The sequence below is a fragment of the Anastrepha obliqua genome, chromosome 3, assembly GCF_027943255.1.
Source record: "Anastrepha obliqua isolate idAnaObli1 chromosome 3, idAnaObli1_1.0, whole genome shotgun sequence".
In the NCBI taxonomy this organism is placed as follows: Eukaryota; Metazoa; Arthropoda; class Insecta; order Diptera; family Tephritidae; genus Anastrepha; species Anastrepha obliqua.
In genome coordinates, this window is record NC_072894.1 from 106,041,648 (window position 1) to 106,057,624 (window position 15,977).

General features: G+C 36.6%; 1 protein-coding gene across 1 annotated transcript in view; it reads right to left on the minus strand.

Annotated features, from left to right (window-relative positions):
• Positions 1-8,225, minus strand: part of LOC129242141 (frizzled) — a 121,272-nt gene extending 113,047 nt beyond the window's left edge. Inside the window, exon 1 of the mRNA XM_054878702.1 lies at positions 7,128-8,225. Within this exon, the coding sequence (XP_054734677.1) occupies positions 7,128-7,853 (726 nt within the window). The 5' untranslated portion in view covers positions 7,854-8,225. The remainder of the gene's footprint in view (positions 1-7,127) is intronic.
• Between the last annotated feature and the right edge of the window lie 7,752 nt (positions 8,226-15,977).

Here is a 15,977-nt window from a genome sequence, read left to right on the forward strand (position 1 = left end):
GGAATTATAGAAAGGGATAGGATTTGAAAAGCATATTTAAGGAACATCTTCTCTACACGTTCAATTCTCTGAACTGCAAATTGGTGGCTAGGCCTCCAGATATATGTTGCATATTCTAAGCTAGAGCGGACAAAGGAAGTAGAAAGCAATTTGTGAGTGTAGTGGTCCGAGAACGTTGAGCTATTACGCCGTATAAAACCTAAGATTGAGTAAAAAGTGGATACAGTAAAGTTAATATGTCTGTTAATCTGACTGTTGAAGGAAAAATGGGAGTCAAAGATCACACCCAACTCTTTGAATTCTTGAACAGATTGAAGTAAAGTATTCAGGTTCAAGTATCAATGCTATAAACGACTGGAAAACATTTTGAGCTTCGGCGAAAGTGACATAAAAACATTTCTTAATATTTAGAGATGCCGCAGTCACTCCACCACCGAAACAAGCGCATTAATTTCCATCTGCAACATAGGAACATCCCCATTTTTCAAATCATCAGCCTCACAGAAGAAAGTTGGTAAATGAAAACCAGGTACTAATATCACTAATAAATAGACCGAAGAGAAGAGGCCCTAAAATACAGCCGTGTGGCACCCCTGAAGATGCAATGATGCAATGAAAGCTTCCGAACATTCACCCACAATCCTTACCAAACATCGTCTATCGGGCAAATAAGATTTCAACCATTGAAAGAAAACAGAATCAAAACCAAGCGAGGCTAATTTGCGTAGTAGAATTGTATGAGAAACTCTATCAAATGCTTTAGAAAAGTTCGTATAAACACAGGCGACTTGAAAACATTCAGCAAGAAGACCTACCCTAGAAAAATCCATGCTCCTTGGGCGAGATTAAGATCTTATTCGCAAAGTACGTTTTTTCTTTTAGAATTCCTTCAAAAAGTTTAGATTTAAGCTGCGAGATTGTCCTTAGTCATTCAGTAACTACAACTAAGTACCCTCTATCTAGTATAAATACTATTACATAGCTTTTGCCCCGGGAAATCCTACCGGCACGCATAAACCTACTAGTCAGTATACTCTCGAAATGCACTATTTCAGGGTCATGGAATGTCTTTTCACGGAATCTGCTAATGTCTTCCCTGCAACATCTTCACAACGAGGTTTCCATCCTCCCGGTCAAGGAGCACAGCAATATCCTGAGCTCGCAATTTCTGCTTGTGTGTTAACCTAACAATCTCCCTTGCTAACATTTGCTAGAGCCTAAGCCACCTCTTCAACGAGTCAGGAGACATCTCTTCGACTACACCGACCAGATCCAACACCAAACAAAACGGTAACTACTGGATCCCGATGGACATTCATCGGGAGACTCTTATAACTTTCCTAAACACAGGACCCCTGAATGGCATTATCGGTGTCCAATCACCAACCATCGCAGACGAAGACCTTCAGCTGCCGCGTGAGTTCCGCGTAACTTTGTCTCAACTACGTTCTGGATATTGTGGCAGGTTAAACTTCTACTTATCGAGAAGGGTTTCCCAATAGAGTTTTCCAATAACAGGTATTACAGGTGAATGGATTGCGTTATCGAGAGATGCTTAACGATTTTTTGTGGCCGGGATTGGATGGTATTGATCTGGACAACGTTTATTTTCAACAAGACGGCGCTACGTGCCATACAAGCAACGAAACCATTGATCTTTTACGGGAAAAGTTTCCGGACCGTGTTATCTCTCGAAGAGGTGATCACAATTGGCCACCGAGATCTTGTGATTTAACACCATGTGACTTTTTATTTCAGGCCACGTGAAAGTTAAGGTCTACGCCAACAGCCCAGGGTCGATTCAAGACCTCAAAGATGGAATTCGTGAGGCTATCGAGGACATAGGGCAGCCCCTTTGCAATTTGTTTGTGGAAAATTTCATGAAAAGGATATTGCCCTATAAGCGTGGCCGTGGTGATCATTTGTCTGATGTTACTTTCCACTATTAACGGCATACTTTCCTCTTTATAATGAAATAAACATCCGATCATTTACCTATATTAAAAAAATTCTTTGAATATCAAAATAACACCTCTTATTAGATAATCCTTTACTACTCAGCTTGCCATCGAGAGGTTAAGATTTAAATATTCAGTTCCTTGAGCTACTGGTGCCCATGAAGCTTTGATGACTTAAGGCTCTGTAGGATACCTTTTTTGGGTACCCGGGTCTGGCCTTTTTTCGCTCTGTTCGGGGATTCTTTTTAAAAGGTTATATCCGAAAAATTGATAGAAAATTAAATGTTAAGAAGCTACCTGGAAGCTCAAGCAGTTAGTTGTAATAGAAGTGTGTTAAATTCATGTCCCAAGTAGAAAAACTCTGGCCAGAAAAGTCTGTTCATAGCCGGATGTCCAACGGAGGATGAAATATCCCCATGAAATACGTCTACTTTAGAAATATTGAAAGAAGAGTTCAAATAGATGAGTGAAAACTGTTAAGACACATGAGATGTCTAGTAGAGGTAACCCATGCGAGGAGTCACAAAGGAAAAATGATTATCACACAAAATACAAATCATAAAAGTAAGAAGCAACTGGGGTATATTCAGTACCAAAAGCGGGCTTTAGTTGCTCTCCTTCGGAAACCAGAAGGTATGAGGAAGAAAAAGAAGAAATAGGAAGAGTCTGGAGATAAGAATGAAAAGTGATAATTAAAAAGAAAAGTGTGTGAGAGGCTCAAAAATGTTCCGTCACATATCTACAATGACACTTCATTAGGAGATATGCATGTATGTGTGTGGTATGAAAGTGCCTCTAACGAGGTGCCGAAATTTGTAAACTGTTTTTATTTTTCTTCTTCATTTTACTCCGCACACCGAAATTCTTTCTACATGCCAATGTGTGTGTGTGTGTGTGTGTGTGTGTGTAATATATAGACGAGTATTTGCATGGTATAAATATTTAGTTTCACGTGCTACGGGCAATGGTGCGTCCGAGATGCATACATTTACAGAGTTACCCACATATACAAAAAAATGAATAAATAAATAACGTTCTATGCGTGTGTGTGTTTTTCTACATATGTTCGTATGTATATTTACAAGGTACCCACTTTTAGACACAGCTAAGGGATGAAGTCAACATTTCGTTTGCTTCTTTTTGTTCATCTCTCCTCATACCACCACCACTGAGCAGGCTGCTTCATTCACTGCTGATTGCCAACAACACAGGTAACTGGAAAGTCGCTAAGGTATGTCGAATACGAGGAAAGGCAGGTAGTTTTTTTTTATAGTTATATGATGTTGCGTAGTTCTGCTGCAAACTTGTTGAATTTTTTATGTTCGTGCAAAGGTACTTCAGCGGAATTGAGGTCAAACCTGAGGGTTTTGTGCATTTGCCGTGGTGTTGCGCAATGACTAAAATGGGAATAAGGTTTTACACCGCACAATAGCAAGGAAAATGGGTATTAAGTTTCTGATTAGTGACATATGCGCATGATTGTGGCAGTGTTGGTGTGGTTGCATAGGAATTCCTTGTGCTTTGTGCTCCTTTGTTTTGGATAAATGACTATAGTGCCGATAATGAGGTTAATCCTCCGCATTAGAGGATTACACTATGCTGTAGGGTACGCAATTACCTTGCAAGAAAATGGAATGCCAGCGGGCATTCTCGTACAGAAAAAAATATTGGGTCGAATCTGGAATCCCTGAGTATCATATTTTGATTTTATTCAAAGAATTTCTTTTGTAAGTTGAAGAATACACAAAAAGGTGCACTTCATGAGGTATGTACAAGGTGGCGCAAAATTAATCACTCTATGGGAAGAAAGACCGTCGTAGCCGAATGGGTTGCTGCGTGACTACCATTCAGGAGTGCATAGGTTCGGCTCTCCAAAAAGATACAAAAAGTGTTCCGTCCCACGTCAGGCAATGGTAAATCTGCGAGTGTATTTCTGGCATGAAAAAACTCGTCATAAAAAGTTATTCACCGTTCGGAATCGGTTTAAAACTGTGGGCCCCCCCTCCCCTCGTGGAACAACATCAATACGCACGCGACAAACAGGAGCAGGAGCTCGGCCAAAAAATCTAACAGAAGTGTTTTTGTTTTCCTTGTTCACTCCTCTCAGGGGCATAGGGCCTCGACAAGGCTCAGTCTTGCGTTGCTTTCGTTAATTTGTTTTTGATTACTGATAGCGTAGGTGATTAGCCAGCTGCTACCAGTCCTAAGTAGTGGGAGTGCCCACTTGTGGTTGCTTAGGAACAACGCCTTCTTGCTGCTTGGTGCGCCATCTGTGTCTCACATTTTTCTGGCAAAAGGATCGCACAGATGGTTGACGACTTCGCTAAATTTCGTGTGTCTGCGCTATTACCGCGGTCGCCCGCTTCCACTTGCTGGCGCAACTGATGCAATGTGAACTGTGTGTTTTTCTTTGATTTTTTTGGTTGACTTAGCAGCCACAATTCAAATAATGCCCCGACTATTGTGCGGGAGTAAGGATGGAAAGGATAAGTTTTTGGGGTTGAGGAATGGAATAGGAGGTTTTGTTTTTTGGTTTAGAAACAGCGAAAGTAGGTAAATTTGGACAAGTGCGAGGACTGTGTTTTACGTGCGATTCGTACCCACAACCTCTGGGATGGCAGGCTAGTGCACTTACGCTATGCGCGTAAAGGTCAAAATAAGATTTCCAAAACTCACAATATTTTTTTTATTCAGCAAAGAATTGATTCAAAAACAAATTGGATGATTAATTTTGCGCCACCTTGTAACTCCATCGATTTTATAAAATATATTGCATATTAAGAATTTTGATAAAATATTTCGGAAAAATATTGTATTACGATATACTCTTGGACCGTCCACGGTAAAATTGTAGCTGACATTTCGGAGCTTCTCAAACTGGTGGACTATGCACTCCCGCCTACAATTGCCATTACAACATTCACGACCCTTCTACCCTCAAGGTAAGAAGGAAAACGGGACGATGTAAGAAAGGCGAGCCCAGGTGCATCGCACTAAAGAGCATCTCTGCGATCCCAACCCTCATTGAATTATATGGATTTTAAGTTGTTTACTTGCTTCAAGATGAAGGATAACTACGGATACTAACTACTAACAAAAAAAAAAAGAGTGGGAAATAAGCACCAAAAAGAAGGCACTAAAAAAACGCCAAAAAAATTGGGACCAAAACTGCCCCAAAAAGTAGGCACCAAGGAAATATAACGCTAAAAAATTGGCACCAAAAATATATTTCCTACAAGTTTGCACCAACAAACAAGCGTCAAAAAGTAGGCAGTGTTATAGAAATTAGCAACCACAAGGAAAAGCTCAGGAAAAATAGCCTAAAGTATATCTAAGATATATGTACATATAAGAGGTATAGCTCTCTTTCTCCTTTTCCTCTACGTTATATTTTTTTTCTCTCTCGCGGAACGAAAATGCCTAAAACGTTGCATGGCCTTGAAATTTTATTCTCCATTCTCGCTCGTCCATCGACGCCTGAGAAGTTTCACTTCAAAAAAGTTCATGTCATCAGTTTCTATGTTGTCGAAATTTATCTTGCACTAAAATGGTACTCAAGGTTCAGGTATAAACATAAATACGGATTGACAAAATCCAGCTTATCAGTTTGTAGTCTAGCGAAACTTAGGCTGCTCTAACATGAAGTGTGATCTTTACTGTGGACGCATTGGGTTATTTGGTCCGTATAAGTTGTAGTTAAAGAACAAGAACTGGTTAGATACGAGTACCAAAACAATTTCGTATAATAAAAAATAGCGAAGCTTCCTATTGACAACTTGGTAGAAATTAGAATTAGCTTTCGACTTTATCTGAAGTTGGAAAGGAGAATCGCGCAACAATTTTGAGTTCCTCTGCCGTCCATCAAAAGTCAGTGAAATCTAATTCATAGATTTCGAGATCTCAAATATACATAAATCAATCGAGTTCTGATACAAAACTTTACTAGGTTATATTTCTACTGATCATTCCTCGCATTGGAAACTCTAAAGCAAAGACTCGAAGTTAAGCGTTTAAAATTTTAACTTTCGATGTTTTGAGTTTGTCAGCAGAAAGGAAATTTAGCTCATGGTGAGGCATTTGAGAATGGATGGGTTTTCGCTTGAACTAAGTTTGGAAATATTGAAATTGAATTGAGAAGGAAGGCTTATGTCAATGGGCTGCCTGTTAGACTATTTTTTGTGAAACAGTGTTAGGCATGAATTTAACGCCAAACATCAAAAGATGATTTAATTTTTGGGCACGCATGTCAGCATATAGCCGCCCAAATTAGTTGGTAGCTGCAAGGCTCGTGCCGCCTATCTTTCTGAGCGATAAGAAACGCATAGATATAGTAAAATAGTCACGTGTTCATTCAAAGGCATTAGAGGCCATTAGCTATGAAATCGTATCTTCCTTATAATGTAGACTTACGATGTGACACGACGGTAGAGTGGAAACGAGTTTGAGTTCTTCGATTCAGTATCAGTGTCATAGACAGAGGAACCAGCAGGCTTTTTATATATTTTATATTTTATCCTACGCACGATGGCTAAGCGATCTAGAGATGGTAAGTTAGATAGTGACAGTTCTGATGAATATTACTTTGAATCTGATAAGACGGAAGATGACGGTATTACTTCGTCAAGCAGTTGGAAGTGAAATCCGTGCAATAAGGGATCCACTCAGGCATTTCAACATTAGCAGTGATACCAGTTTGTTTATAATTTTTTTTTTGATTTTATGAAAAATTTTTCTTGTGCCAAATACAGCCTTAGTTCAACGTATTTATTTTCTTTACTGCGCACTCCAATATCTCTCGTCCTCAGCAACGCTCGCCTGTTGAGCGGCTCCGTCCCCAAAGGGTGAAATTTTGAAATGTGAGAAGCTCCGAGACTAGCGAAATTATACTGATTAATTGAGTGGCCAGAAAGCGCTACTGCAAAGCCAGCCTAGGAAGTCATTGGAATGAAAGGTTTTCTATGTTTAATGTCCAGGTTTACGCTTTTCAATAAAAAAAAGAAAATCATTGAAAAATATTCATGTGTCTTTTATTTAAAGCCGAAACTAACTAACTGGACCTTTCTCAACCTTTTTTTTTTTTTTTTGTCACTGCCAATACTTTTAAGATAACTCGCACTTAGGTCTTAGCCGATTCTAATTTATAACTTTTTGTATTATCTTTTCACTTACCTTCCCATCCACTTTGAGCGCATAGCCCATTCCTTGGGGCGTCTTCAACTGCACCGGACACACGAAACCGATATTCCGATGCGGGCCGTCCGCATAATTTTTGCGCGTCGTCACTTTCGGTATGCTACGCGTTGGCGACGGCGTTGACGAAGTTGTATTCTCAGCCACACATAACGCCTCACCGCCATTCACCGGAAACTTGGAACATTCCAAATTCTCGGGCCAATTAAAATTATAAGTTTTCATTAGCGTTTCACAGATGCGCGCCGATTCACACAACGAACGACACGGCGGTATTGGTTGTTCGAGTATCGTACAAACGGGTACGTACAGCGAGCAGAGGAAGAGCTGCAAATCGGGACTGCAGCCGATTTTAACAAGTGGCGCAAATTGATGCACCTCCAAGCCGGCTTCCTCTTGTTTGGTATGTCCGATTAAATTCGGCATTATTGTCATGTTGTAGGGTATATTTTTGCAAATCGATATGGTGATCGGTTCACAGCGATTGTGGTGGGGAAATGCGTCGCTCGTCATGGCCGATGAGCTAATCATTTCACCTGAAGCGGAAGTGCGATAGAAGGGACTTGCTTCGACGGGCGTTTGATCGTAACGATGCACTGCGCTAACGGACGATGGCGATGAGAGGCACGCGAACGCGACGATTATGGCACAGAACAGCGCATTGTAGCCGCGAGCCGACGGCATTTGGCGTGGTGGGGCGTACATTTCAGCGCAATGGAGTGATTGTTGAAAATTTATGCTATGCACTTTTTGAGCATGAATTAGACTTGCGAATGCTTTTGTAATTATTTAGTTGGGCTGATTCGGCAGGAACTTTTTGTGCACTTTGAACACTTTTGCTGTTGTGGATGTTGTGGATTTTTTAGTTGTTGGAACACTTTTTATTTTGTATTTTTTTTACTGTGGAACACAGAGCATTTTTTGGTGAAACACTTACAAGGCTTTTGAATTTTTTGATAACTTTTTGCAGTTGAAAAAATTATTTCGGACACATTTTCACTTTATTAAGCGTTTTTTGTTAATCAAATGTTTATACTTTTTAGACGATTTTTCTCATAACTAAAATTTTTTTTAAGGAAAGTTTTCACTTCATTAAGCGCTTTTTATTATCTGAAAGTTGAAATTTTTTTAGACACTTTTTCTCAAAATTAAAATTTTTTCTAATGAAAAATTGGGGAAGCAAAATTTTCATTTCACGCTTCGCTTTTCATTATTTGAATGTTGCAACTTTTTTAGATGCTTTTCCGTAAAATTTAAATTTTTTTTGATGAAAAATTAGAGAGGCGAAATTTTCACTTCATTAAGCGCTTTTTAATTTGAGTGTTACAATGTTTTTAAACGACTTTTCTTAAAATTTCAATTTTTTCTGATGAAAAATCACTTATCAAGCGCTTTTTGATACCTAAATTTTAAAATTTTTATAATATAAAATCTTCACTTTGTTAGACGTTTTCTCTTAGCTTCGAATTTATGCAGGTAGAAAATTATGCAGCGACAATTTTTTTTTATCGGTTTTTCTTAATGGAATTTTTTAATTTTTATATGTGAAATATTATGCAAGGCGATTTCTCCCATTTTTCGCAAATTTTAATGCAAAAATTATGCAAGGAAAATGTTCACTATTGATGAGTTTTTTTTCTCTCTTTGAACCATTAAAATTTGTTTAAATTTTTTGTTTTTTTGCACTACAACAATTTATTTTTAAATATCATGCATTTTTTATGCTTTTAATAACTTGATTTTTTCTTAGAAGTCTTCGCTCCATCAAACTATTTTTTTCTTTGCACTACAACTATTTATTTTTATATAATAATTTTTTTGTTCGAGATGTTTTCGCTCATTCAAAAAATTTTTTTGCACTTGAAAAATTAATTTTTATATTACAATTTTTATGCTTTTAATAAATTTTTTTCTTAGATGTTTTCGCCCCTTCAAACCATTTTTTCTTTGCACTACAACAATTTAGTTTTACATATTATGCTTTTAATAATTTTTTTTTTTTTAGATGTTTTCGCTCATTCAAATTTTTTTTTTGCACTTCAAAAATTAATTTTTATGTATCATGAATTTTTATGCTTTTAATAATTTTTTATTCTAAATGTCTTCCTTTAAAAAAAATTTTTTTTCTTGAAAAATTTGTTTTACGTTTTATGTATTTTTTATGCTTTTAATAATTTTTTTTTTCTTAGATTTCTTCCTTAACAAATTTTTTTTTGCACTCCAAAAATTTTTGTACCATAAGTATTTTTTATGTTTTTAAATAATTAATTGGATAAATTAAAATATATTTTTTGTTTTAGATTTCTACGCTCTTTTACGTAATAGTCCTTCGTTTCCATAAGCAGAAAGCGAATTGTTCGCTTATTTTTTGATATTTTATTTTAATATTTTTCCAATGCTGCTTAAGCCAGAAAAACAACTTTTTAAAAACTCTTTTCACATTTTTATGCATTTACATTTGCAGAAAAATTTTTTTTAGTTAAAAAGAAGGCAATTTATTTGCCATTCCTTAGTGTTGTTGTTATTTTAAATCCAAAAACTCTTGCATCTGTACACAGAAAAACCTATTTTCAAACGCCATGTTCATTTCAATAAATAAAAAAAATATTTTTATAAGAAAAAATAATTTTTATAAGACAACAATAATTTTTATAAGAAAAGTATAATTTTTATAAGAAAAGAATACTTTTTATAAGAAAAAAATCTTTTTTTTTCGTAAAATTCTAATTTCATAAGATATTACTGTACTTTTTTTTATTTAAAAAACACCATTTCGATATTTATTATAAATTGTTTATAAGGTACCGCCATACTGAGATTATTTTATAACAGTTTTTCGAGTATTTGTATCGAGTTTTTTGATATTTTTCACTGGGTAAGATTTTCAAACAGATATTTCGACCCGTCGTACTACAATTTTTTTTATATTTTTCAATTTGTTTGATTTTAAACCCGATTTTCAAAAGAACGCAACACACTATTTTTAATATTTTTCGATTTGTGAGATTTCGAAAATTTTGAATTTTTTCTCGATTTATAGGATTTGTTCCTTTTATTCCCAATTTCAATACGATAAGTTCGAAATAACTGTATAAAATACCAATTCTCTTTTGTTAACAATTTTCCTAAATAGTTTCGAAGCACTATGAAACTGTTTTTCAAACCATCTTAAGCTTGTTGATATTTTAAAAAATTTATTTGCAAGCACTACATTTTGTTTTTTCAAGCCTGAAGATTCAAAATTGATATTTTTCTTATGTAAAAGGCTTACATTTTCTTCAAACAGCCGAGTGCAACAACTCATCTACTCGTTCACTTCAAAGCTTGCACCCATTCTCCTGTTACGGAACATCAATATTAAAAATTTATTTATTTTTAATCAAGTTTGCACTTAATTTTCTAGCTTCAACTGACCGTTCACACTTTTGCCTTTGCAAGCCGCAAATTCAATTCACTTTGAGAATCAATTTAATATTTCTTAAAAATTTATAATTCACGTTTAGCCCTTTGCAATAGGCCCGGCGCTCATATCCTGCACGCATACACCCATCCATCCACTTGGTGTTATAAGCGGCACACAACTAAAAACCGGCGGCAAAAAATTTGCTCTATCACAAACGTACTCAAACTAATAGAATCAACCAAACACGTCGAAAGTCGCTTCCAAACTAACTAGACAAGTTAAATGCGCGCCGAACAAGCGGCAAACTGTGTGAATAAACAATGAAATGCAGCTGAAAGCTAAGAGTGCATATGTGGAATATAGCGATTTATGAACTATGGCTTCTGTGGTGTGTAAGGAAATGTTAGCATTAACTAAATGCAACTTCTAAGCAGCAGGAATATTAAAATAATCTGTTTTGCACACTTGCCATTCAAGGGTGTTAACAAAATATTAAAAATCCTCAAAAAAAATTATGCAATTCTCATAGTTTTCTACTCTCCAGTTATGCTACTTTACCGCACTAGCACCAACGCCATCCACTTGGCTGTGCTTAATCGAGAGCTGAATATGAAGAGCGCACAAACTGGTTTATTTCAAGTGAAACGCGCTCTTTCTGCATTTGAGCGCTCTCTTGTGATTGGTGCTCTTAAATTTGGCTTGCTATTCAGCTGTGCGACCTTGAATTAGGGGTTTTTGTGTTTGTGGCTGTGCTAATGGCAAGCAGGTGGCGGAAGGAAGCTGCCTGATTGATAAGTACGGCTGGGTTAATAATTTGACCAATTGGGTATTTTGTGGTTTTCAATAGCTGCATTTCGAAACTTTTTTTATATTAAACTAAATAGGGCTAACTTTGCGCAAGTGTATGACATTTTCGGTTAAGGGTGAAACAAGTGTGCCAGATAACTGTCGCTGTGTTCTGAATAAACTAAATTCTCGCGTCTCAGATGCTGAACCAATTATGCGGCGAGTAACCGGTGTTTTCGGTAGCTCCGGGACAATGTGAAATGTTTCGTTAAGAATCAGTAGTACATAACTCAGGTTGTATTAATCCTAAAGTCCAGAAGTTCGTACTGAAACAATCTACCGGGCTTATTGCGTCGAAAATCAATGTTAGATAGCTCTAACCTAAAATGATTTAAAGATTGTAAAGATTTCTTGCGGCGCTGGCCATAATTTCACACATGCAGTGACTCACAGCTTATTTGATGCAGCCAAAAAAAATTTTATTGTATTAAAATATCAAATATATTTTATGATACTTCCATTACAGAAAAAAATCTCTTCTTTTTTATTGTTAAATAACATGTTTTATTTAATAACAAAAGTTAACAAAAAATGTTTCTTTATACGAAATTAAAATAGCTCAGTTACACTTTTGAGGTCACAGCTTAAATGATGCACTAAATTAAAAGTATTCAAAAAACATAAACACATTGATATTTCGACTTTATGATTGCGGCTAATACTTAGTGGGGTATCCCTTTTGATTCAGAACAGGTTTTAATCGGGAACTCATAAATCCCGACAAGTTTTGCTGTACAATCGGAACTAATTTTATCCCATTCTTCCTGTAGCGCCCGTTTCAGATCAGAAGCATTTGATATATTGTGGTTTCTTCTTTAATTTTCTAGCACTGACCACAAATTCTCAATAACATTGAGATTTGGACTCTGTGCAGGTGTTTGTTCTGCATGTGGGTAGTTCCAGATAAGCCAAGTTTTTACAATACCAGACGTATGCTTGAAATCGTTGTCTTGGTAGAACCTAAACGTATCCATAATGCCAATTTTATCCGCACTTTGTACTAAATTATCTTTTAGCAGGACCAGATGCATCTCTTTAATCATGTTTCTTTCAATAAATGTTAAATTTCCGACGCCTGAATAGGCCCACTGTCCCCGCCGTGTTTAACTGGTTGAAGCGCGGTGCTTGGTTTTCCCCAAACGCAGGACTTCCCATCAGACCTGAAAAGGTTAAATTTGCTTTCATCTGCAAAAACAACGGACTTCCAGAACGAAATGTCTTTGTTCAAATGTTGTCTGCAAAACTTTATTCTTTGTTTTCTATTACGAGCATTAATCAACGGCTTATTTCGGGCAGTGCTTCCATGAAAATTTTCTGCGCGCAGAACTCTACGAACAGTTTCAGGGTTACAGATCTTACCTACGTAATTTTCGACTTCGTTCGTTAATTTTGGAGTACTTAAATCTGATTTTTCTTTAACTTTGCGAGCAGTCCACCTCTTATCTGCATCATTAAATATTTTATTTGGCGCAGATCTGCCCCTATCTTCTATCCTATTCTCGTGGCGAAACCTTTCTATAATGTGCTGGACAGTTGAGGAGCTAATAACAACAATTTCTGCAATTTTTCGTTGGTTTTTGCGCTCTTATAATGACGAGTTATGTTTTTTCAAGTGAGTTCCGTTTTCCCATTTTAAAAAATTTTAATTTTTTAAATTTTTCTTCACAAAAATTTTTTAAGAATGACTGAACACGCTAAGCTAAACAGAAAAAATACATTTCACAGTTATTGCATTCTCAGGAAAAATATAAAATAAACTGCATCATTTAAGCGTGAGCATATTTTGATGAGACAACTATTTTTTTCTATCTTCTTTCAGCAAGCTCTGTTTTTGTTATTGTTCTTTCTGCAGTGGTAAATAGTACAGCATATCTCATTACAAGTCGTATACATTTTTTTGATTAAATTTAATAAACCTTGAGTCATTTTCTTTTTTCTAAAAAAGTATTACCTCCATCAAATCAGCTGTGAGTCACTGTATTTAGAAAAATATTTGGTAGTCTGGCCGCAAAGAAGATTTTAAAATCCAGCGAGATCTCAATCTATTCTCTCTCAGCATTATTTTAAGAGCGTCAACACGACTTGATTTTACTATAAAAGGAAAATCATCTTCTTCTCCCATATCCTCCCACTCTCAGTCTCAGAAGTAGCAAGAAATTGCTCTTATATGCTAACACAATAAAAAGAAAAACCAACAAAAACACACAGCTAAATTACCAAAGTTCGTTAACACGCGCTCAAACAATAGCTAACAACAACAATAACACTGGCATGGCATAAAAAAGAAACCAAACAAGCAGGAGGCAAAAAAAAAACACATTATTAAAATAAAGAGCACAATAGGCAACGCAAGCAAAAACAAAAATCAAAAAGCATCAGAGTCAAACCAAACCGCAACTAAACAATGGGGGATATGAATAGAAGTTGGAGCGAATGTAAGCACGTAGGCAGGCATTTTTAGTGCTGTTTCATTGTTGTTTGTTGTTGCCTGTGTTACTTTGGCTGTTTCGTCTCTAGCGGCGCTGGCACTGTGCTTACAAAAAAAAACAAAAAAACAAAGACAAATAAATTTAAAAAAAAAATTACTCACTTCAAATAGGCAGCAAAGAAGTAGGAAGAGTTTTTGGCCATGCCTAGCAGTGGAGTAATACAGAAGACGCGCAAAATGCCGGCAAAACCGGTCCACAAAAACTTGCTTAAAACAACAGTGGCTAATTGAAGAAGAGCGCAGTACAGAAGTTATTTGAATAGCGGAATAAAGAGCGAAAGAGTTTACAAAAATGTTAGAGCGTAAAATGGAGAGAATGTAAAGCAAAAATGCTTTTGTTTTTATTCGAGCTGTTTGCGCTGTTTGTTTACATTTTGCGTTTGCTTGGCTTTGTGTTTATTTATTTATTTTTGAATTTTTTCATTCGTGATGATTAGAAATTATGTTTTTTTTTATTAACTTTTACTCCGTTAAAAAATTTAAGCGACCATTTTTATGAACTACTTTGAGATGGTTGATGTTATGATGTTATGATGGCCCCATTCATTTAGGATACCGGGCTTTTGTTTTCATTTTTGTTTTTTAACATCACGAACGAATTTATATATTTCAGATGGTTTAATAAAGGGTTTTCCAATAAGAGGTGTTATTCCCATTAAAGGTCATGGTTTCGTTGCTTGTGTGGCACGTAGCGCCGTCTTGTTGAAAATAAACGTTGTCCAGATCAATACCATCCAATTCCGGCCATTAAAAATCGTTAATCATATATCGATAGCGTAACTGTTGCTCCAGCTTCATTTTATTAAAAAGTTAGGTCAAATGACTCCGCCGGTCCATAAAACGCACCAAACAGTCACACGTTGAGGATAGAGACGCTTTTCAACAATAATTCCTGGATTTTCTGAGCACCAGATCCGACAATTTTGCTTGTTGTCGAGGCCACCGAGGTGGAAATGGGCCTCATCACTCAAGATGAATTCCGGATCATTTTCATGTATTTCAACGACCCAATCAGCAAAGACACGACTCGGCCAGCTTGAGTTCTTGTGTTAACTGGACTTTATAAGTCTTAAGACCCAAATCATTATGCAAAATACGGTGTAATGACATTTTTGGAATGCCTAATTCCAAAGAACGTCAAGGAATGGACAATCCTGGGTTTTCTTCAACACTTTCGGCTACAACAGCAATATTTTTAGCTGTTCTTGAGCGACGTGCACGGGTTTTATTCTTCACATCACTAACTTGTCTCAACAGCTCGAATCTTTTCATCAATTTCTGTATTGCCGTCCGACAAGGTGATTCACCATGAGTAACAGGTGTTATTGGAAAACCCTTTATTAGAACCGAATTTTCTTCGGTCGTTTAAATCTTAAAAGTTCTGTTTCAAAATATTTAACTGATTCTATAAATTATTTGCTAAGAAAGTTTGTTGGGCTGATAATTTCTGCATCCTTAAAACTAAATGATGTACGGGACACAAATCTCGCATCCCCCTCATTTAGAAGTAGTAAAACTTTCGTTTACTTGGGAAGCAAATAATGAATAGAAGCACCGTCAATAATGTTACCGTTCGAAATCCCATCGTTGACCTCTCAACGTTAAGCTCTCAGCGAATTTGAAAGAAGCAGCTGATTGGCTGATGTTACTGGAGTCATAATAGCGGTTTGTTTACGAAAAAACTAGCAACAACAACACAGTACATGCTAATATTGCTTCGTTGCCGTCCAAACTACGACTGATTGGACGAGTGTGCGAATGTGTGTGAAATGAGCGAGCATATAGTAATTTCGCTGTCAAGTCCCCGATGGCGTGGCAGCCGGAGTTACTCGCTCAATTTCATTTTTCACCATAGCAGATCGACCAAGCTCAAGGTTGCGAGTTCGCTTTGTCGTCAGAGTCGATGAATAAACGAGCAAATGGAGCGAAATTATTTGTTTGTGAAGGGGAGGAGTAGGCGAATGCAATGGAATCAGCCAAACACAAGAAATTCTACGCACACACACACACATTTTTTTACCACGGCGTCTTCCACATAAAAACGCAAAAAAACTGCATTTGGAGGCATTGTAGTTAAGTTATTTAACACGCG